Genomic DNA, 24365 nt, shown 5'->3' with positions numbered 1-24365 from the left:
TAATGAACTCTTTATTTGTACATCTACTTTTAATTAAATTATTTTATTAAAGAGACTCAAACTAAGTCGTTTTATGATTTACATACTTTTTGTACACTGAAAAACTAAAATCGATTTTGGGAGGCTTCAGAACTCTCAGGCTCAGCCAAGGGTTTTTTCATAAAGATTTAATATCAGTACGATACGATTTCTTTTACCATAAATTTCTGCCTAAAAATACCACCCACATTCCCAAATGGCTAAGGCTTCAGAAAATGAACAAACATTACAAAACAGAACAAATCCTGTCTCCAGATTTAATTCAATAGAGGAGCCAACAAAAAACCAGAGAGCCATCCTCAATTCCGACCAATGACAAAGCACCCCCCTACCTCATGCTTGATACCCAAAAAGGTGGCTGTCAAAATTCAAGCAAGCTAATCTACTCCTCATTTTGACTTTCATCTTTGACAAGCTTGATCATATCATCAATTCGAAGAATGGCTATGGCTACTTCAGTTGCAAAATGTCAAGAAAATGAATTAGGAATAAAAATTAGTGAGCAATATGAAACAAAACCTATATTGATCTGCTTCTGCAAGAGCCATGACTTTTACTTGAATAATCTTCACTTTGCTCATTGCAGGTTCAATAACTCCTGCTTCCAAGTTGTTTCGAATGGTGCCGTTTGAAAGGTCTAGTCCCATGCTGTATCAGTTTGGGAAAACCAATTCAAATACATGACACAATTTAAGAGTGAAATAGTCATTGATAAAATTCCTAAAGTATTCTACTAATGCTTTTCTTTTAATCATGGTTACATTATTAATTCAGATAGGAAACTGAAGAGAATTGTATTATCGCAAAACATAAGAGTACAGTTAAATCATAGTTCTTAAAAAAATATATCTCATGCCCCTATGTGACTAGAACAAATCACATTTCATAAAATCTGAATACCTTGATAAATGTTTCATATCAGCCTTAGTTTGTGCAGTGTGGTGGTATGCCCGTAGTTTTGCAACTAATTCAGTTGCGTCCTTGGCAGCATTTGCAGCAAGAACCTGTTTGGATAAAAGCCACTAGTGTCAACAATATAATTACCCAGTGGGAATGAATCAAGCCTTCGAATAAAAATCCCAGACCTTTGTGGTATAATCAATAAAGATTCAGCAAACTCAGCAATTGCCAACCGCTCTTGGGATCCTAGGGTTATAGCAAGGCCTTCCAAATACACAGACAAGGCAGCTTCAACTGCCCCACCACCTGCTACCACCTATATTATACACAACATGAGCACATATAATTAGAATGACAACTCCCAATTCCTCGTGTCATTTTATATGATATTTTGAGACAGCACCATGCATACAACATTCAAAGCCCATTTTTGGAGCCATACAAAGATAAATGAATATGTGGCGATTTGTTGGCCATTAAAGAATATCAGTCCAAAGTTTACATGAATGTACCAATGGGAAGATAATAAAAATAGACTAAGAAACTAATCCACAAGGTGGAACTCACCATACTTGACTCAAGTGTCCTCTTGACTATGCATAAAGCATCATGCAGAGCTCTATCCATCTCATCAAGCATATAGTCATTTGCTCCTCTAAGTATCAGTGAGACCTGGGGAATAACAATACTAGCAGAATCAGAAACACGAATAAAACCAATGAGAAAATGATATATTTTGCTATATTAAACGAACTTCAAATTTGATAAATTTTGCTTCTAGTTTTGCACAGATTAAAGTGCACAGAACACATGCTTCTCAGTTGTCATGGGCTTAATTCTGTTGATAAAAGTGGTGAGATGGAATTGAAGCAGGCTACCTCAACTCTCACACCTAGAGAATATAAGTATCAAAATCAAACACTCCATCTTTACCAATAGGCAATATCCAGGTCATGTTCAGCAGTGTATACAATTATATTTTAAAATTAACTTTCAATTGAAAGTAAATCACTCACTGCACTTGTAGTTTTAGTCCCTTTTATCATAATCACATCATCATCGGCAACACGCTCCTCTACCATTTCATCAGCAGATCCAAGATATGAGGAATCAAATGTTTCTTCCCCTTCCATATCAGCAAATGTTGAAACCTGAATACAAAAAATGTTGTTATAAACTATTTTAAATGGAACTGCAAAGTATTGGTGCTTTTCCACACAAAATTAATTAAAATCAATGGGTTCAGAAAAAAGTTAAAAAAAATCATATATAGCTTAAACTACAATCCTTGATTCATATATGATATGACAAAAGACGAGGTAATATACCATGGTTGCACCAGTTGCCTTGGCAATATGCCACATATCCTCCTTTCGAACACATCTAACAGCAATAGCACCAGCTTCCACAAAGTACTGAATTAACAACAAAAATCCATAACTAGTTAGACAACAGAATCACAATAGCATAATAAATGTCTCAAATGGTACAGAATGAATTGAAGTAAACCAATTAAGTACAACAATCTAAGCAGGGAGTTACCCTAAGCACACTCAAAAGTGCTTTACACCGAATTAACATGGACATTACAATGGCACAAATAAAAGCTTTTGACTAAGAAAGGCTTGCCTTCAGTGCCATGTCATCAATTCCTTTTGTTGTCAAAACAACGTTGGCACCAGCTTTTAGAAGTTTCTCAATGCGTTCCTTTGTCATATCAGCTTCTCTGTGAAGAAATCAGTATCATCAGTAACCAAGTTCGCAAATGTATAGACATTAACATGAAATATGGATACAGACAATAGTATCATTTTTTTAGTGGAGTTAAAAAAATTTAAAACCATATACTGTTAGGGCTCGGGTCTATGTGAAAAGGAAGAGAAGAGGAAGAAAAGTGAACGTGAAGGAAGGCACCAGCAATATCAATAACAGGAAGCAGAGCATTGGAGCGGAATGCAGCAGTCCAAAAGCTGTTGGTGATAGTGTTGGTAGCAATATTAGTAAGCAGCCCAGGGGAGCTCCAGATGGCAGCATTCCAGTGGGGGAAAGGACAGCAGACAGGCAGCAAAAGTTTAGGAGTATGCTGGAGGAGATGGAAATTGTGAAAACATGGGACGCTGAGTTGGCATCTGAGGATTGGTTGGGTGACAGTGAGGAGGACAGAAATAGGGAGATGGGAGAGGGGAGTGGGCACTTTTGTGAAGCAAAGAAAGGAAGGGAGTAGGGAGAGTCCCAGCCTCTCGAATGCTGGTGGGTGTGTGGGTTCTATTTTGCTTGAGTTATTGTAATGAGTTACCTTATGAATGTTGTTGTGCTAGTTGGGAAATTTCTTGTTGTTGGTTATCGGAGTAGTTGATTGATTGTGTTGATGGGAATAGCAAATATGCAATGTAACCAAACTCAACTTTTGATAAAATATTTCAGTTAGATTAATGGCTCTCTTGTTCTGTTTATTTGCAATTTACACTGTTACATCCAAATAGAAAGCCGAAACAATCTTCAGTCGTCTTACAGCCGTAGCCAGGAATTCCATCTCCACGACACCAGAAGAGGAGAAGAACACTTGCGCACCGCAGCATCCTTCAGGTACCTATCATATACCAATCACCTTTGACGAATTTTCTCAAGCTCCCTGGTATCAGTGACTAAGACTTGCACACCCAACTGCATTTTTGTCTTCTGAAGGTTAAAGTCAAGACAAGCAATCCTTGCAGGGGCAACTCTCAGCGGCATCCCTTGGGCAGCACGGCCAGTATTCAGTGCATACCCATTCAACAAGTAGCTATCTCTTGCACTTTTCCCATGAGCTTTCAAAATATTGATTCCCGGCAATATGAGAAGATAAGCCATGGAACTATAAATTTTCCAATTGAAGAAAAAGAGAGTAAATTGTTAGTTCAATATGGGTAAAAAGAAGCTCCAGATACAGATAGAAAATGTAAAATGTTTTCATTCCATAAAGAATTACATACAAGAATTTCAATGACCAATAAAACAATGTGCAAATACCAACCTTGATTGGGTATATGACTTCTCCCTGTGCATTAATCATCTTCACTGCTTGTACTGCATCTACAACCTAAACCGATAACTTAAAGTATAATCCAATCAAGTTCACTAATGAGAACTTTTTTCTCACCCAAGACAGTCTTTTAAGACAAGGTTTCCTTCACTAAGATACATCGAACAATATTTGCTTTTACAAAACATACTGAAAAACACAGATCAAAGTGTCCAGAGTGAGCATTTAATGACAGTAAAATTCTATCAAGTAATAATATAAGAAATACAAGGGTTTCAATGAACAGAACTCTAAAGCACACACATACCAAATTGGCAAAGAAGTCACTGTCACTGCCAATCAATTTCGAGGACATGCTTGTCTTAGCACAATTCACCAAAGAATTTTTTACCAGCTTCTCAACCTATGAAATAAATCAAGAAAAACACCATGTTAAGAACACCCTTAAAATTAGGAACCTAATCCTAGCATTGCCACACATCACAAAGACCAAGAAATAAACCATCAATTGAACTCTTTATGGTATCTGGGGAGTGTAACTTAGGAATTATTGACCTCACAATTAGGTCTTATACTAGCATGACATTACAGCAATGGTACACAATATACCATATGCAACCAGTACTAGAGTAATCCTAGGGTCACAAAGACATTTAAAGAACTGAGACCACCAGTGGAGCCTTACCTTCACGGCTAATTTCTCTTCAACATATCTGCAAGCTTCCCTCATTGCAAGCTGTCCACAATTAAAATAAAAAGCACATGAGCAATAATCTATAAAGAAGGACAAAAAATTGAAAGAAAAGAGGTACTCACTCTATCCACTGATAATAGATGTAGGGTGAATCTTATTCCTCACCAGATCATTTGCTCTCTGTAGAAATTATGATCAGATCAACAGATAACGAAGCCTTAGTACCTCTCATATCAGTGAAATTGCTACTAATCCACATGAAGTAGAGATTCCAAGACATGTATCTGGTAAAGGGCACATGTTACCTTCAGTAACTCAGCAGCCACAATAACCACTGATGTCGTTCCATCTCCAACTTCTCTGTCCTGAAGCTCAGCCAACTCCACAAGTACCTACCAGCACAGAAAAGAAAATTCAAACATGTAGGAGTTGCAAAAGAGCTAACCTATAGAGACAAGCACACACAACAACAAAGACATAACAAGAATAAAATATGACTATGTACCTTGGCAGCCGGGTGCTCAACTTCTAACATCTTGAGAATTGTAGCACCATCATTAGTTATGGTTACGTCACCAATATCATCAACAAGCACCTGCAATTAAATAACACACACACACAAAAACAAAGAGCAAGATAAAATCTTATCACACAAGCAAAGGCCAAGTTCAATACAAGACTATATTACAATTATTGATAGGATATTTACAGCAGTCTGAAAACAACTTAAATACATATACCTATACCAAACTATTTGGATTGCAAGTAGGACCCCGGATAGTCTCATATAAAATAATCAGCCAACTTTAAAGATTTCAGCATTGTAACCAAACAGTGAATAGAAAAGAAAGAACACAAAGCATTGTCTTAGTAACAATACCTTGTCGAGTCCGACAGGTCCAAGCGAGGATTTAACAATGTTGGCAACTGCCTGACATGCCACCACTGCACTCACACCGAAAAATTAAATAAGCAATCTTCAGTTTAAAAAGAAAATCAAGCGAAATGAACAGTTAAGCGCGCAAATTTTACAAAATAAAAAAAGGAAAAAAGATTTACCGTTTTGGGTACGAACTTCTTGGCCGGATTGGCGTTCGCCTAAAATATCAGGCGTTTGTGAAGAAATCGCCATTTCTATTTTACGAGACAGCAAACCTTAGACTAGAATCTGTAAGTGGAGTCTAGGAGTTATTATCTTCTGCAGTGAAACAGAAAATCAGAAATTCCAAAATGTAGCTGGAACTGGATTGTTCAAAGCATCTTCAAAGAGAAGCTTGCCTGTTCAAGCGGCTCCGGGGCTTTTAAGAGTTCAATTTGATACGGGACGGGAAGGGTTCCATATGAATAAATTAATGGATTTAACTGTAGCTTTAAATTTGTGTACATCCCGTTTCTCACTCAAAGGTTTGGCCAATGAACACTTTCCCACCCTAAAGACGTAAATCACTTATTTTTACCCAAAATCCAGCTCTATTTAAAGAAAAATTAACAAACGTTGGAAAATATAATAGTAATTTCACCGTCAAAGATTTTGAAAAAAAAATCTTATATATTTTTTCATCTTAGCATTTTAAATACGATAATTTAACTTTTTTATGAGTTTAAAAATTTATAATTTAATCCATAAAACTCTAGTTATCATATAATTAGAATTTTATCATAAACAATCTCATCACAATATAAAGATTGTCGAGAATAATAAGATCATGTTACAAGGGGTAAGGTATGATAAAAATTTGAAAAAGATCAAATCATGTCATGCATTAAAATTGTAAGAGTAGTTAAATCTCTATTTGAGCATAAATAAGGAGTAACTGATGATAGAGTTGATGTCAAATGAAGTAAGAAAGAGAGATATTGGTCGGATTAGCTACCAAAAATCACAATCAATGCCAAATGGAGCTATGGAAAGGGAGATCAACATGTAGAATGTGCACTAAATGTTTTATTATCATAAAATTAGTTAAAAATGATGATATCGATGCATAAATAAGTAAAAAATAATGAGATCGACACTGAAAGTGGGTGTGAAAGTAGATTCAGTGTCAAAGAAAAGTCATTAGAAATGATATTGGTAGCTAAGGTTTGATGGACTCCAAAAATAAATAACATGAGAGTGAAATAAAAGGAGAAAATCAATGTTGTAATATAAATTTTATATTTAAATGACTTTTTTAAGTTGTTTTAATTTTAGGTAATATGGTAGTTTTATAAATGAACTTGCTAAGAATAATTGGACAATTTAATTTTTTAATATATTGTTAGAATGTTTATCATTAACAAAATTTGATTTTGGGTGGGAAAAAAGTGCTTAATGCAATCAAAAGGTGGTCAATGGTTTCGGTCAAACCTCGATGGGAAACATGTCATTTACTCTATAAATTTAAATGGAAAAGAAATTAGCACGTGATTTGCACGCAACCTCAGCCGCCAAATTCCCTTCACAATTTCAATTATCTGCAAATTACAGTAAACAGTCGGCAATAATGGGTTCCTGTACATGTTTTCTCCTCCTCCCAATTTCTTTGAAGCCTGCAAATTCAAACCCTAACTCTGACTTTTCAAAACGACAACACTTTCGCGCTTCAAAAATCACCTGCTCGTCTATAACGGCCAAATCACAATTTGCTAAACGGGAACTGCTCAATCTTATCTCCGATCAAGAACGAGGCCTTAAAACGCAAAAAGATCCCACCAAGCTTTCCGCAATCATCAAAGCTATCGATTCCATGGCTGTTATTGGAAGAGATATGGTCACCACCGATGGCTCCCTCTCTGCCACGTGGCGGTTGCTCTGGACCACTGAGAAAGAACAACTATTCATCATCGAGAAAGCCTATTTGTTTGGAACTCAAGCCGGTGACGTTTTGCAGGTAATTGATGTGGAAAAGGGGGTTCTGAACAATGTAATTACTTTTCCACCAGATGGGGTTTTCTTTGTAAGGTCGGATATTGAAATTGCTTCTCCCCAGAGAGTGAATTTCAGGTAATTTATTAGTTGGATGTTTAGGTTCAGGAGCTTATTTTACAAAATGGAACACCAGGATTTATTGTATTATGGATTAAACTTCAGGTGTAAATTGTCGCTTTGAGCTCTAATCGCTAAGGTCTTTTGTTAGATTTACCAGCGCAGTTTTGCGGGGAAAAAGTTGGGAAATTCCGTTGCCACCATTTGGGGAAGGCTGGTGAGTAATTGATATTGTGAGCTTAATACAATTCCTGCAAATTTTGGTTTGTCATTGTTGATTAAGACGTGGTAATACTTTTAAACAATACTGTTGCCATGTGATTGCATTGGAGTTTGAATGAGGCGAATATGTTGGTTTTTTTTATAAATATTATTAATTATTGCTGTAGTATTAAGGGGTGTTGTCATCTTATAGGTTTGAATCTGTGTACCTTGATGATGAAATTCGAGTAGTGAAGGATATCAGGGGAGATTATTTAGTTGTGAACTGCGCTCCTTATGCTTGGACAGAGTAGATTTATATGGTGACTTCACCTTTTGCTCTACTTCACAGTTACGGGTGTTGAATGTGAGTCCATCTTTTATTGCACCAGCTAGATTTTGTGTTACATTATTTATACTGTCCTTGTGCATTTCCTTTTTATGTTCCCATGTAGCTATATATTTGAGGAAATACTAGATGAGATCACTAGTACGTCTTCATTTAGCTAGTCCTATTCTTCCAATTAGGCCTCCATCTTGATATTCACAATCTCCAGTTAAGTAGGGAATAAGTACTTGATCCTTTTTCTGATAGCAATAATAATTCTTCCTGTTTCTTCGTCAACCCCTTATTAAGTTTATCTTTTTCCTCATGCGGTTCAACTTTTTGGTATGCTCCGATTTTTACTACTGGGTTAGCTACATGAATATATTATTAACATATATCTCAAATGTTGCATAGGGTTGTTCCATCTTTTAACTGTCATAAGGCATTGCTGAATCAACAGGTTCACATGAAACCCTGGGGCTAGGATGAGTGTTTAAAGCACTTGATTCCAACCAAGAGAGCTGGTTCCAAGTTCATTGGCACCACCTAATTGGTATATGATATCCTGCTAGTTTATAGGTATCATCAAGGTTTTTAAGTTCTAGATGATCCTTGGATATAACTCTATGAACATGGAGGAAAGGTTGAAGAGTAACTAATGTGCTTGTTTGTACATTGCACTTTGCTTACCAGCTCATGTCCTTGGCATATTTGATATTATTTATAAAATCAGAAGTCCTTGCGACCAAAGTAACTTTTTAAGTTATCGAAATACTCAGATATTAACTTCATTCACTTTGTCCTCAACTGATTGCCACCTCATCTTAAATTTTTTTGATTCTCGTTATACTATCTGACTTTGATCTTAATTTCATCAAGTTTATACTCCACTCCATTTCTTTTTTTTGGCTTTTAACTTTATCATTCAAGTTAGCAATAATATACAACTTGAAACTCTTTATAGATACTCTGTGAATTCTATGATCCAAAGGCAAAATGATGAGAGTCCATTTCAGAATAAATTTTCTACTGAAGTCACCAACAGCAGTTGCTAGTTATTTTATTCTTGATACCTATCTTCCTCGTTGTCTCTGATTGTTAGATTTTTTTTCTTGAATAAATTGTGATAAAATTTAAAATTCTCCACCTTTGCAGGTTTGAATCTGTTTACGTAGATGATGACATTCGAATTGCGAAGGATATTCGTGGAGATTATTTAGTTGTCAATCGTGCTCCATACAAATGGAAAGAGTGAGGTGGTGATAAATTGTATCTTATCAGTCTCCTGTAGCAAAATTTTATTTTGATCATCTTACAAATTCTAATGTAACCACAAATATGTTATTTATACTTCTTGCACCCATATTTTGTTCTCTAGATACCAGGAACTGAGAGAAGGTGCCATAGCTCCTGAAATTAAACTTTAAAAACTCCTTGGAACTTGAAGTAAATCATTGGGAAGAAGAAAGATTTTCCAGTGAGTCGGTTTTTTGGTGTGGCATTGTTGATGCGATGAGAGGGTTTGAGCTAAACATCAATCCGAGCTCAAACAACTTGAATCAAATCCACCCTATTGTTAATGTTACATTTGGTAGGCCTGAAATGAGTAACTCAGGTCCAACATGTCATTTTCTTCATCAAAGTATTTATCATCTCATTATACTTTTGATCTACATCTCATGTTCTCCACACAATGCTTTTTAGCTTGAGCTCAATTCGAGATTGATGCCTATTTTTTTGTTTTTTTAAGATAATTTTTTTCTTCTTTGATGATTCTTTTATTCTTTGACTAACTTCTTCTTCTCTGACATTATTGTTTATATGCTCGAATTGACCTTTTTTCAGACTTGACTTAATTCGAATCCACCTCACGAATGACAAATGATATATGATTATAATAAGGTATTGGCTTCCAAATAGTTTTGGGCTTTCAATGTATTTTCGTCTCTACCTTAATTCCGTCTTTAACTCGCAAGAAAAAGAAATTGCTATAGTGTATAAGAGTAATAGGCAAGGTTAGACTCAAATCGAGTCAAATCTAAGTTAAAATTTTATTTTAATAGTTCAACTTAAGTTTGACTTTAATCTTCTTTTGATGATACTATTTATTTTGTATTTATCCCATCAATGATATTATTATTTTGTCAATGACTTTTGATAATATCTTTGATCAGTTTAAACAAGCCTCCATTAGAGTTGAACAATTAAGATTCAAGGCCTAGCAGCAGGTGTGGGCATCTACGGGGCATGATTTTAAGAAAACCATTCGCTTGGTATAAATGGGCAAATATAAATGGTAGTTGTCGGTGGGTTGGTTTCCACTGAATTTGGCAGCTTTTTGTAGAAGCTTTCCGGTTGGCAGTGCCTGCATTTCCAAGCACATGAAGCACGTGGTTCTGATGTGCAGTGTATTCGTAACGCTAAAACCAGATTTCTCAAACTGATATAAATCCAATACACACCACTTTCTTTTCAATACAAATAGCACCCCAAAAAAGAAAAATGTACACCTCTGCCTAACCGGCCTTAGAGTCAGCTACCTGCCAGCCTTACCATGAACATATGATTTTCTTTTTAATTTTTATTTCTTAACTAGTGAAATTTCATAATCTAATTACGTATGAGTTTTCACTATAACTCTCTGGGAATTGCTGGTAGAGTGTTCCAGTGCAAAATTGAAAGGAAAATCTAGGCCGGACCCCAGCTTTAAGTGAGCCGAATCCATTGAGGGGCACTAACTGTGAATGATTCACATGTACTGCGGGTCATGGGCCCAATTGTACATGAATAAAACGTTTGCCTTGGGTCAATTTAGATGTTGGGTATGATAAATCACAAAATGGTGGTGGATTGTGGTATGAAAGGTTAAATTCGGATTTAGTTGAGTCTGGATATAGGTTAATTTAAATTTAATTTGAATCTATTATAACTAATTTAAATTAAGTTTGAATTAAATTTAAGGCCAAACGACTATTTTTCACCCAAGGTTTGATGTTTTCTCAAGTTTTCACCCTTTAACTATGAAAACACTAAATACCCACCCATGACCAGTTAGATTTAACAAAACCTTAACAGTGGTAAGGGTAAAATCATCATTTTTGCTATAATATTAAAAATAAACTAAAATATAATATAATTTTGCCCCCCTAAACTTTAAAAACTAAAATTTTCCCCCAGCCTAAGTTTTAAAAAATCGCAGTTTCACCCTAGGGTTTGGTTTTGAAATCTCCGGCTCCGTTGACGACGACCTCTCCCTCCCGAAACAACCTCTCCTTCCGGTAATCTCTTTCCTCCTATTTGGGATCTGATCGGCGTCAAAGACGTCTTGGGAGACGAAGAATTTCGTCGGGGGAGACGAAGAATTTCGTCGGGGAAGACGAAGTTCTTCGTCTTCCGAGACGAAGACCCAAGGAGTCTCTAACATCAATCGGACCTCCAAATGGGAGGAAAGAGATCGTCGGAAGGAGATGGTGCTTCGGGAGGGAGAAGTCGTCGGCAACGGAGTCGGAGAGGTCGTCGGAGATTTCAAAACCAAACCCTAGGGTGAAATTGCGATTTTTTAAAACTTAAGCTGAGGGAAAATTTTAGTTTTTAAAGTTTAGGAGGGCAAAAAGAGATAAAATTTTTAGGCGTTAGGGTTCTATTAAATCTAACCGGTCATGGGTGGGTGTTTGGTGTTTCTATAGTTAAAGGAGAGATATTTGAGAAAACATCAAACCTTGAGTGGGAAATAGTCGTTTGGCCTAAATTTAACCTTAACAAAGATATCTTTAAAAAGTCATCAATAAAATAAATAGTGATAAACTCGATTTAAATTATTGGGGTTTTCGGCACATTTAATCCTATTCATTTCTAGAATTATAGTAAATTTGAGTTATTGGAGTTTAAATTTCAAACAAATCAAATTTAAGGCAGGACAGACATATGCCCAATAAATAAAATTTGTTTTTTATTTTGTATCAAAGCTGTCAAAAGTTTTCCTCAAATAAAAGGATTTGGCATTCTGCACTTTTGTCCTGACTCCTGAGGCATAATTCCATTAGATTAAGTAGGAAGTGAAGGTCACGCGTCATTGTAGAGATTGGGATATGTTTATTAACATGTCAATTAAAAATGGCGATTGGAGGATGCAGATAAAGACGAAAAAAAGGAAATATAATAAAGCAAGCTGAGCCCAGGATACAACTGTCATTTTTCCATTTAAATTTTAAGCTTCACATCTCTCGCTCTCCGAACTGAAAACGACTACCTGTAGTCTACCCGTTCATACGTATGGGAATTGTACACCGACTGACCAGGCCAGGACTGAGAAGCAGGGGCAGATTCGAACAGAGTAAATTTGGTTTGAACTAATTCTGGTATGGCGAAGTTTAAGTTTGAGTGTAAATTTTTATATTATTGAATTTAAATTTGAGTTTAAAATATTTATATTGTCTAACTCAAGTTTAGATAAGGTTTGATTCATTAAATTTGTAAGTTTAAAATAAATTTAATTTGAATCAAGTAAAATAATATTATTTTGATTGATTTTTTTTAATTATTATATTGAATCAAGTTTATTTTGAGTTTCATTTAATATCATAACTAAATTCAAACTTAATTCTTTTCAAATAAAAATAAATTTAAATTGGTTTAAGGATGGTTTGTCAATTTTAAGTTTAAACTTTTTCAAACTAAATTAAATTTAAAACGAAATAAATTCGAATTTTATGTAATTTTATATTTTCTATTAAAAAAATTAAAGTTCAAATTGTATTTCCAATTATATATACCAAATTAATCACCTATGATTCAGTTAAAAAAAAAAAAAGGTGCCATGTTCTTATCCCTATATATGTGTGTGTGTCTAAAAGACTCAGTCTCAGTCCCTGTCGCAGTTATCTCTCTTGTCGGGTTCCCCTTCTTCTTCATTTTGTCTCCAGTTTTAGCACTTTCAAGCTCTTCGACAATGGTGGATGTTCAAACTGTTTGTTGCATGTGCGGCGACGTTGGTTTCCCTGACAAGCTCTTTCGTTGTAACAAATGCCGCAATCGCTTTCAACATTCGTATGGATTTTACCATCATCATTTATTCACATAAAATTTCAGAAAAAAAACATCATATGCATACATATTTACATACATACATACACCTGTTTTTATTTATATCATTATTATGATCACATCTCTCAACGATTTTATAATCTTATTTCTGCTCACTTGCATTGTTTCATGAAACTATAATATGGTAATTAAAATTTTTTCCTTGATGATTCAGGTATTGCAGTAACTACTCCAGCGAATATGCTGAATCAATAGAGATGTGTGATTGGTGCCACACTGAACAAAGATGCTCAAGGCATGGCAGCTCTTCCAAGAAATCTTCCAGCGTATATGCAACGGGCATCTCAAGCCGATCCGAATATTCGGGTGAGAAAATCAAGCAACAAGATCGTGAAGCGAGCGCCGACAAGGGAAAGAATCCGAGTGGTACGCCTTCTCCACGGTCTACAACGCGCAGGTACAAGCTTCTCAAGGATGTCATGTGTTAAAATGACAACAGTTTCGTGTTCATAGTATAATTTGCTTTCATGTTAAGCGTTTTTGTTAGTTTGTGTTGTGGTTTTTGGCAAGTTGTGAATAAAATAATGTAACTTTTATCAATCTTTCGAGTGCTTGCTAGCATAGCACAACGTTTTGGATTATCGCTCCTCAATTCTCTTGATGATTCTACTTTGGTTTACATGAAGCAAGCAGTTTCTATATTTCAAAAGCGCAAAAAGGTGATGCATGACACATGATTTAGCTAGGTTTCGCGCACGAGAATGGCTTGAAAAAATTGAAAAAAATTATGCATACTGCACTTTAAGTTTAAAGGCTATAATTTCATGCATATTATTTGTATGATAGACCCATTTAGAAGTAGTCTTCGAGGGAAAGGACAGCTTGTAGTTGCAGTAGGGTTTGTTTGTGTCACAGTCACAACAGGGTTCTCGGGAGGAGTTCCACCAATTTGGTATGTTGAGTCTCTTAAGAAGAATTGAATGCACTTAATTGGATGACTTTTTGCAGAAGAATTCATAGTATTTAATCTAAAGCTGATAACTTTTACAGATTCATTGAAGGTCTTTAAATTGCTAGGCCCTCTATTATTGTTTTGACGAAGAAAAAACTTAAAAAGCTGGGCCAAGGCCAAGCTAAGGGCAATTCATCTTCATCTAACATCGATATTTCATTTCTCTCATGTTTTTGTACTGTGCCGACTCGCGTAGTGTTGTGATGAAAAATCTTCAAAGTACACAAACTGATAAGCTCTGATCTACTTTTTCTATTTTGGCCATTTATTGGAAACCAACAAAAACCCTTTCTTACTGCAACTTTTGAATTGACAATGAAGCCACCACCACCTCTATCTATAACCAGATCTTTCCTTTCGTTCCTTCTGCTTTTTTTTTTTTTTTTTCTATCTCTCTCTCCTAATGAAGTCTCCATAAATACTTCACCTTCTTTCGTTTTCTACTGATCTTTAATCTGATCTTATTGTTTGATCTCCATGTGAACCTAATTTAAAGACCAAGGAAACTCGCTATAAATAAACGCATAATTGTTGGGAAAGGGACCAGAAAAAAAAAAAATGTTGTGAAAGTAAAAAGAACAGAATAGGACAGAGTTGCAAAGGTAGAATAATTTTCTTGAAGTAATTTTTCTTATGTTTATTGACTTCAAAGAGTGCCTCTAAATAGGCTTATAGAGAACTACTTAGACTCAACTATATAGAAGAAAAATAGACACGTAAATAACCGAAAGCATATAATATGAACCACACTCAGTCACATAACAAACCACTAGTATATGATAAACAAATTCCTAAACATGGATAGGTAATTTTGGATCACTCTTCAACACTTCCTCTTGATTCAAAATTACAATCACCAAGGCGTGATCTGAAGTACAAAAACTTTTCCTTTGAAAGTAACTTTGTGAGTATGTTTGCCATTTGTTCATGTGTGCTACAGTGTTTTAACAAAATCTCATTTTTTTGCAACCAAATCTCGAATGAAGTGAAAACGTATATCTATGTGCTTTGTTCTTTTATGGAAGCTGGATTTTTTGTCATCACAATAGTTGCCTTGTTGTTACAAAAAATATCAGTTACAACTTTTGCTATTGATGAAGATCTACAAGAATTCTTCTAAGCCAAGCTGCTTGACAAGCTATTAAAACTGTTGCAACATACTCCGCTTCTGACAAAGACAATGCTGATGTAGCTTGTTTCTTTGAACTCCATGTGATTGCACCTGGTCTAAGGCTGAAGACACTTGTTGAAGTACTCTTTCTATCATCCAACAAACTTGTCCAATCACTATCCATGAAACCACACAAACTGAAATTAGTAACCTATGTATTCCAAATCCTATAATTTGTAATTCCAGCAATATATCGTAGGACCCCTTTTGTTGCTTCATAGTGATGTTGTGTGGGAATTTACATAAACCTGGACATTATGCCAATAGAAAATGTAATATTTGATCTAGTATTAGTTAAATAAATTAAACCTTCTACTAAACTTCTAAATTTTTTTGCATTGGTTGCATTTGTACCATCTTTAGGTTGAAACTTCTCATTTATATTCATATGTGTAGCAGCTAGTTTGCAACTATTCAAACCAAATCTCTTGAGAAGATCCATTGCATATTTCCTTGTGAGATAAAAGTTCCATCAGCTACTTGCTTCACCTCAAGCTCAAGAAAATAATGCAATAAACTCATATATGATATCTCAAATTTCTTTATTATTGCATACTTGAATTCAATTACAAGAAAATCAAAAGAACCCATATGTATAATATTATCAACATAAAGACAAACAATGATAAAATTATCTCGATCTTCCTTCTTTACATAAAGGGTAGACTTATTTTCACTTCTTCTAAAACCATTTTGAACAAATTAACCATTAATCTTGTTATGCCATGCCTGCGAAGCTTGCTTTGGCTTGCAAAGTGTCTTTCTTAATTTGTACACGTTCATCTCTTTGCCTTTAACCTCAAACCCTTTAGGTTAATTGACATAAACATCTTTTTCTAAGTGTTAATTTAAAAATGCAAACTTGATATTAAACTGATAAACACACCAATGTAATTGTGTAGCCAAAGCTAAAACAATTCTTACTGTTTCAAATCAAGCAATTGGAGAGAAAGTTTCTTTGAAATCAATATCTTATTGCTTCCAATATCCTTTAGTCATGAGCCAAGCCTTATGCTTTTGGATGGTTCCATCGACGTGGTATTTAGTTTTGAATACCTATTTAAGGCCAATTGCATTCTTGCCTTTAGGTAAGTTAACCATCTCTCATGTTTCATTCTTTTGAATTGTCATTAATTCTTTTTTCATTGCATTTTACCATTCTTCTTTTGTTGTTGCCCCTTCAAAGGTTGTAGGATCTGAGATAGAAAGAGCAAATTGACAAGTCTCATAAATCTCCTTCAAGGATCTGAACTTTCTTGGTGAAGTTTCATCAGAGGATTCTTTTGATGAAAATAAGTTGTTTCTTGAAGTTGGAGATAAAGAGAATGAAGCCGAAGAATTCATAAGAGTGGGTTCAACATCATTAGTTGGTGACATCTTACTTTCGAATGGAACCTACCTTTGAGTTGCTTCATTATTCTACCCCTAAATTGCTTCAATATTGCTATTTTAATCCCAACGTGCATTTTCATCAAAGACTACATCTTTGCTTATAATAATTTTGCCACTAAAAGGGTTATATAATGAATATGCTTTGGATTGAGTATAATATCCAACAAAAATACATTTTTCAGATTTCTCCTCAAGTTTATAACAAACTTGAGAGTTTACCAAGCTTTCAGTTTAAGTGACTTACTAACGGCTTTGTACCTTTCCAAGCTTCATATGGTGTTTGATTCAAGACGGTCTTTGTTGGAGAAAGATTCAACAGGTAAATTGATGTTGTTATTGCTTCAGCCAAAAAAAGATTTGGTAGTCCTCTAACTTGTAGCAAACTTCTAGCCATTTCCATGACCGTGTGATTCTTTTGTTTGGCTACACCGTTTTGCTATGAGGTGTAAAGTGTAGTCAACTCCCTGTGAATGCCATTTTCTTTATAAAAAGACCAAATTCATTAGATAAATATTCTCTACCACGGTCTATGCAAAATGTCTTTGTACAAGCACCACTTTGCTTTTCAATAAAGGCCTTAAATTTTCTGAAATTCTCAAACGTTTTTGACTTGCTGGTCAGAAGTACACCCAACTCACTCGACTACAATTATCAATAAAAAACAAAAAATGCTTACTCCCGCCAAGTGATGTAGTTTTCACAAGCCCACATAAATCAACATGTATCAACTTCAGGACATTGTATACATATCTCAATTAGAGCAAAGTTATAATTCGGTAGGATCATGACACAAACTATAGAATATCGAATTAAATAAATTTAGGTTTATAGGAAAACCTTATGTATCATACATTTTGAATCTATAGAGTTCCCAAAATTCATCTATGGTGACCGATTTTCATCTTTTTAAACATTTATCAATGACGATTTTTAATGATAAAACTAATTGTATTTTATAATATTGCTTTTAATTTTGGAAAGAAGATCTAACTAATATATAATATATTATTAGACACTCTTATTAATCTAGTTAATATATAGTGGATTATTAGAGACTACCATTAAAAAGGTTTAATAAATTCATCGAATGTATTGCTAGAAAAATCACATTAAGCTCATCTATGTATTTTAATTAGACTATTCATTTACTTGTTTAACAAATTAAAATCTAATTTATGTTAGTCATACTTAAGAAATTTTCTAACACAGAATTGAATGACTTCTACTAAGAAATAATGGTTGAATGGCTTTTAATTTCTGCATGTTTATATCCTCCATAATGGGGTGAAATCAACATCAATGGAGAATCCGTTTGAAAGAGACTTATATATTAGCTTGAAGAAGATCGTAGATATTGCCCTCTTACTTCAAGTTCATATCATCTTCTTGGTTAAATTATTCCTTACTGATTTCGTCAATAACACCTGAAGTTTCCATGGATGAGGAACTCAACCAGTTTGCTCAAGTTTTAGCTTTGTTAACTGTTGAACGTGAATCACAGGTTACATGTGCACAAGGGCGTTGTCTTCTCTCAACACGTGGATACAATTAACTTGAACAATGTCAACTCTTAGCCAGTGTAATCTCTTCAGTGTCTGCCCAATGATGATAAAGATTATCACAATCATTATCATTTATTATTTTCTTGAAGGTTCGTTGAACGGGATCTGCAACTTGTTCCAGACGGAGAAAATCAGCAGGTTGGATGACGATGTGTACAGTATGGTGACTTTATAACTGGGCAATATGAAATGGATTTGTAGTCTTGTACAGAGAAAAGAGAGAAACAGACAAGAGAGACAGTGTTTTACACGCAGAGAGTCAGAGAGAATGGTCCCTCTCAGGGTCAATATCGGGGCCCCAGAAAACAGTTTTTTCCCATGGTTTTTTTATTGTTTGTATCCATGGCGATATCTTGGAGGCCTACCGGGTGCAGAAGTTGGTTCCAATGAAATAAAAGGTGGGTTTTTTTTTTTAATTTCAAAATAATATTATGAAATTCTATTTTAAATATATAAATGTATATATTATTAGATAATTAGGTATTATTTTATTATAAATTAAAATTTTTTAATTATATAATAATACATCAATTATATTTTTTAATTCAAAACTTAAGTTTATCAACAAAAAAAATTACAGTAAAAATGTAAAATTATAATTGATATCTAATTGATGAGAACAATTATTTTCTTCGTACAATCAAATATGTAGAATTGTTTTTATCTGTAAAGTTAACAGTATCAGTAATACAAGTTCCGTATAAGCCATGTGCATGGCTAGAGATTTCATGATGGAGTGCTCGAAAAGGCAAGTCTAATCAAATAACGGCAGCCTGCCTTGCTTCAGAATGAGATTAAGAAATAACTATTGGCCCAGGGCCGGAACGACCTTAGGCCCCCCATCCCGAGTTCAAACATTTGAGTTCCATCTAACTCAAAATTAATCCAAGATTTAAACAACTAACAATGGGTCAATAAGTTTTAACTATCACATCGAATGAAACGAGACATAAAGAAATTATGAAGGCACATGCATGGGCTTGACCCAAAACATGCAGTGAAAGTTTCAGACGTCCCAACTTAAACGCAATTATAAATCAAATCGACAATGTTACAAGACCATTATCAACTTTGAAAACAAAAGCAAGCTTCCCTTCCAGTTATCGCCATCCTAAGCTCAGAGATCTTCTAATGTTTACCTTTTTCTGAGGGTAATTCAAGTGGCATGCAGCATTTGTTATTTTCTGATCTTTTTGTGCAGAATCTGCACTAGAAAATAACAAGTGATCGGCAGCAGGTCGAACCGGGCTACCAATTTTTGCAGACGTAATTGCAGTTCCTACTCCTTCGAGCATGCATTAATCTTATAGCTTATATGTTGTAATTACACTTCAAACACCAAACTAGCAACTCTTAACAATTAGAGATACCTGAACAAAAGTAAATTCAATCTCAACTTTAATCTAGAATAGTCAATTTGAATTCAACTTGATCCCTCTTCAGTTTAAACCCAGCTCACTTTGATTTTTTATCAATTTGAACTTAGTTCACACTAATATCTATTTAACTCAAATTAAGTTCAATTTGATTCCTACTTTACCCACAATCTTCAGCTAAGGCTTGTGGCTATAAGCTAGTAGGAATACTTGCTCCCCCACAAGTGACACATAAAATTATATTGGAAGTTTAAAGTAATTAACCGTGATGTAGACTCTATGGTTAGGTTCAGCATTAAATTGTTTTTAATAATTCTTAAATGAAAACAGTGTTAACTTTTTCATGTAACGTGAGAAATAATCCAAAAATTAATTTTCAAGTCAAGCATACAATTGTACACAGGAATGGGGTCCAAGGGGTCAAAAACTGCTAATTCATATAGAGTCATTGGAACGGCCCAACCGGCAACCAGAGTTGCATGCATTATATGGACAAAAAGCAAACGATCGAGATCATTCAATGTGATGGTATGAACACAATAGCAAGGCAAACCCACGGGAATACCCCTTTATCACCAAAAAATAGATATTATGTAACTTTATTTCATTATTGCATTGAAAAAAACTATGCTATGGACCGCCCTTTTTTTTTCAGCTGATTAGCTCGGAAAAGGTATTAATATTTGTTCTATTCTTTTAGTATTTAGTAAAAATGGAACAGTTCGGTTTGTAGAAAAAAAAGAAGCAAATATATTCTATACTCGATAAGCACCAATACGCACTAGGGGTTGGTTCCCTTTTCTACGAGCAAATGCATCTATATTTGGTCGAAGGAGAGCTCCCATCTTAGGGTTGTCCCTCTCTAGTTCATTTATCTAATAATTTACTTCTCATTATCAATTTTCTATCTATCTCAAAATTCATAAAGAGTTTTTATTAATGTCAAGGTAAATTTAATTAAATATTTTATTGATTTTATAAATGTTAAAAATAAGAAAGAGAAAAATGGTAAAAATATTAAAAGAAAAACCGAGAATAAAACTAAAATTACAATAATAATGAAATAAATGACCCAAAAGTGATGAAACTGTAAGATTATTTAAGAGGATACTAACAAATTCATTATTTTCATCTTTGATATTTTTCCTTTTTTTTTAGCATCTTTTCAGACAAACCTATTATCAATTTAAATTGAACTTAAATTAATTTATGTTTTTATTTAATTTAACTGGAATCTACTTTTTTATTTTTTCCGACATCAACATTAATCAAAACGACCACTGTTGAGTTAGTAGTTGCAATAAAAATTAGTGGACCCATTCATAAAATGCATTTCTCTCACAAAAGTTATTAATTTAATTAAATTAAAAAATATTTGCCCTTTTTTTAAACTAATGTAGTACAGCATGTGGTTAATGAGGCAAATGCACCTTTATATTTATACCTTGGTCTATTTTAGGCTTTCTCAATTTTCAAATTCCTTGGCCGACACCCATCCTCGCCAACTATCTGTTCTATTAATTATCATCTTTGTAAGGTCCATTAGCATTCAATTTAAGTGGACCCTGCATTCTGAACTTTCCTTACAAATTTAATAGGCCAGGAGACTTATTCCCACCTAAGGAGTAGTAGAAATCCAAACTCTTACTGGTTTAATTTTAAAAAATTAAATATTTATATATAAATAAAATTTTAAATTAAAATTAAAAATAAAATTATCATTTTAATAATAATATTTAAAATATATAATTTTTATTATATATTTCTCTTAAATTTTAATAATTAATTATTAACTATAGTTTTACTCTCTTCTTGAGCTTCAGTTTATGATATTTTTCTAGCATCCTCTCCATCCATCTCCAACATCCTCTTTTGTCTGAGTTAAGCCAACGTCCGTCTTACATTGCCCAAGCTATCCAACATTGATAGGAGATGTCTTTGTGACGAAGAGATCTCCATCATTTCATTGTAGAGGCATCTTTGGTGTGATGAAGAGATAGAAACTCTTCATTGTATGGTATTTCTTGTTGTCGACATTGACGGTGGATAGTTTAACAAGAGGGTGAAACTATAGTTTTTAAAAGTTATGAGACCGATTGAAATTAAAAAAAGATAAAAACCCTAAATTTGGGGGGTAAAATATGATTTTTTAAAGTTAAAAAATTTTAAATATGAGTAAAAAAGATTAGTTTTTAAAACCTAAAAAAAAATTAATATTATTACATATTTTTTAAATATTATTATTAAAATGATAATTACCTTGTAATTAAAAATTTTAACAAAGATTGCTTATAAATAAGTGTTTAAAATTTAAAAAATTGGAGGATAAAACCTTAATTTTCACTGTATCTTTGAGGGGAACAACTCTTTTAGCCAATTTAATATTTTGTTTCACTTCAATAAGCAATGATGCCATATTCGGACCCAACATTTAGCCGGTCGGTTACAGGGTTTGGGTTAGACTAGTGATACTAAAATAAAAAATAATTACGGTCCATCAAATCCTTAACACCCAGGGCGTGGTTCTGAACAAGACCGACTGTGCCTGTGGGTTTTTGTGAACCAATCCATAAAAAAAATTTTATCATTATTTTTAATTTAAGAATAACATTATGTATTTTTATTTTAAATATATAGTTATATATTATTATATAATTAAATATTATTTTATTTTTAATTAAAAATTATTTAATTAAATGATGATATATATAAATGTGTTTATAATTATTTATTCAAAATAAGTACACAATTTTATTGTATTTTGAATTTTTCCATTGTGCATACCGGAACATGGTCATAAACCGCAAAACGAAACCACCAATATATATATATAAAAGAAAGGGTGCGAGCTAGGGCTGGATTCGAGCCGAGCCAGCTCGAGATCGGGCTCGGCTTGATCGAGCTCGAGCTAGCTCGGCTTGATCGAGCTCGAGCTAGCTCGGCTTGGCAGGGCAGATTTTTTTAAAATTTTTTTATACAAAACGACGTTGTTTTGATCCACATATATACACAAAACGATGTCGTTTTGATATGAAAAACGAGTCGAGCCAAAAACTAGTCGAACTCGAACCGAGCCGAACTCGAGCCGCCACTAAATAAAGCGAGCCGAGCCCGAGCTGGCTGCGAGTCAAGCTCGGCTCGGTTCGAATCCAGCCCTAGTGCGCGCACCCTCACACTTTGTTTATATATATTAATTAGGGTGCGCGCACTGCTCACGCACCGCACGCACCACGCACGCACCGCGCGCACTCTGCACGCACTCACGCACGCACCGCGCGCACTCTGCACGCACTCAAGTTTTCCTTCCAGCACCTACGTATACAGGGCTGAGAGGGTATTTTTGGAATTATAAAAAAATTTACTTATAAAAATAAAACTACTATGAGTTTGCCTAAAAAAGTATAAGCGGAAAAAATTTTGCCTATTTTAATTATTATCCCGAAATTTTCGCATTAATATTAATGAATTAGTTGGTAAATACGAGTTTAATGATTTTAATAAACTATGTTTAGTATATATTAATACAATAAAATTATGTATACCTATTTTTGGTACACAATTTATGTATATATATGAGGTGTTATCATGTGATGACACATGTTTTAAAATTAGCTAATTACATGATGACACATCACTGTGTACATGAATTGTGTACCAAAAATAGATACACATAATATTACTCATATTAATAATAATTAATGCTGTAAATCTCACTTGATATTGCAAGTAGCAGTAGTAGTAGTAGTAGTACTTGTTCTGGCGTCAAGAGAATCAACCATGACTCAAACGAAGGGATGATGCAGCTTTTGGCTGAGATTATGAGCATGAGAAGGCTAAGGCACAGGAATTTGGTGCAACTCCGGTAGATGTGTTTAGAATTAAGTCAACTGATACCCAAAATATTGGAAATTGAATTTTCAGTTGGAATACCAGTTTGCCATTATTAAAAGATTGAATATCCAAATTCAAAATTTTAAAACATATTTTTTTGTCTCAAATTATGAGAACTCGCAAGAGTCAGATCAAGGGTACAAACCCTAGACTTGCAATCTGACTGACTCATGATCAGATGATGAAGACGATAAGGCATTGGTGGAGTCAGATGATGATATTGAAGTAACCTACAAGGAGAATTTATAGGGGTTGATTCAATGTGAAGAATTATTAGGAAGAGATTGATTCTAGTTAGCTTAATTCATGGTTGGTTTATTTTTTTGTTCAATAAAATTATTATTTATCTTGTTGATAAACAATATTATTAATTTTGTTAAAAGTTTTTTATATAATATTATTATATATCAATTTTAAATAAGCTCAAAACTAAATAATAAATATTATAAATTCAATCTAAATTTTAAAAACTAATTTCAAACTTGGATCGGTTTTGGATAGTAGAATTGACTATATATCAAAAATTAGAAAATATACGTTTTGGTCACATCTTATTACCAGAAGCAAGGGTGGATAATGAAGTTGAAAAGAAGAAAGTGGACAGGAGAAGTAACAAGCAAGGACCCACAAACTCAATTTCCTGGAAGGTGCAAGGAGGTTTCCCAATTATGTTGATCTCATAGATATGACTTTTGAAGTGACAAAGGAACAAATGTAAGATATCAGCATCATCTACATAGACAATTTGTTTTTTTTTTTTTTTTTT

The 24365-nt window shown here is 34.0% G+C and overlaps 2 protein-coding genes and 1 pseudogene across 6 annotated transcripts; 2 read left to right on the top strand and 1 right to left on the bottom strand.

The window, feature by feature from the left end:
• Window positions 1-26: 26 nt before the first annotated feature.
• LOC123222794 lies at window positions 27-5980 on the bottom strand (annotated as a pseudogene).
• A 1089-nt stretch (window positions 5981-7069) lies between these two features.
• LOC123224535 (probable plastid-lipid-associated protein 11, chloroplastic) lies at window positions 7070-9825 on the top strand. 5 transcript variants are annotated; one of them, XR_006503987.1, is made up of 5 exons: window positions 7070-7641; window positions 7775-7840; window positions 8077-8191; window positions 9308-9408; window positions 9531-9825. XR_006503987.1 is itself a non-coding variant. In XM_044648250.1 (4 exons), the coding sequence occupies exons 1-4, from the start codon at window positions 7142-7144 to the stop codon at window positions 9311-9313; spliced, it is 687 nt and encodes a 228-aa protein (XP_044504185.1). In that variant the 5' UTR covers window positions 7070-7141; the 3' UTR covers window positions 9314-9825. The 5 variants fall into 5 exon arrangements, 2 of the variants coding, with proteins under 2 accessions (XP_044504185.1, XP_044504187.1); XR_006503989.1 differs by having other exon boundaries at window positions 7071-7641; window positions 8039-8191; XM_044648250.1 differs by having other exon boundaries at window positions 9308-9825.
• Window positions 9826-12392: 2567 nt separating this feature from the next.
• On the top strand, window positions 12393-13795 carry LOC123223143. Its single transcript, XM_044646237.1, has 3 exons — window positions 12393-12510; window positions 13030-13198; window positions 13410-13795. Exons 2-3 carry the CDS (start codon window positions 13101-13103, stop codon window positions 13681-13683), a joined length of 372 nt encoding a protein of 123 aa, XP_044502172.1. The 5' UTR covers window positions 12393-12510; window positions 13030-13100; the 3' UTR covers window positions 13684-13795.
• Window positions 13796-24365: the final 10570 nt, after the last annotated feature.

Source organism: Mangifera indica, chromosome 8 (genome assembly GCF_011075055.1).
Source record: "Mangifera indica cultivar Alphonso chromosome 8, CATAS_Mindica_2.1, whole genome shotgun sequence".
Lineage (NCBI taxonomy): Eukaryota > Viridiplantae > Streptophyta > Magnoliopsida > Sapindales > Anacardiaceae > Mangifera > Mangifera indica.
This window is presented reverse-complemented; position numbering and strand designations above follow the sequence as displayed.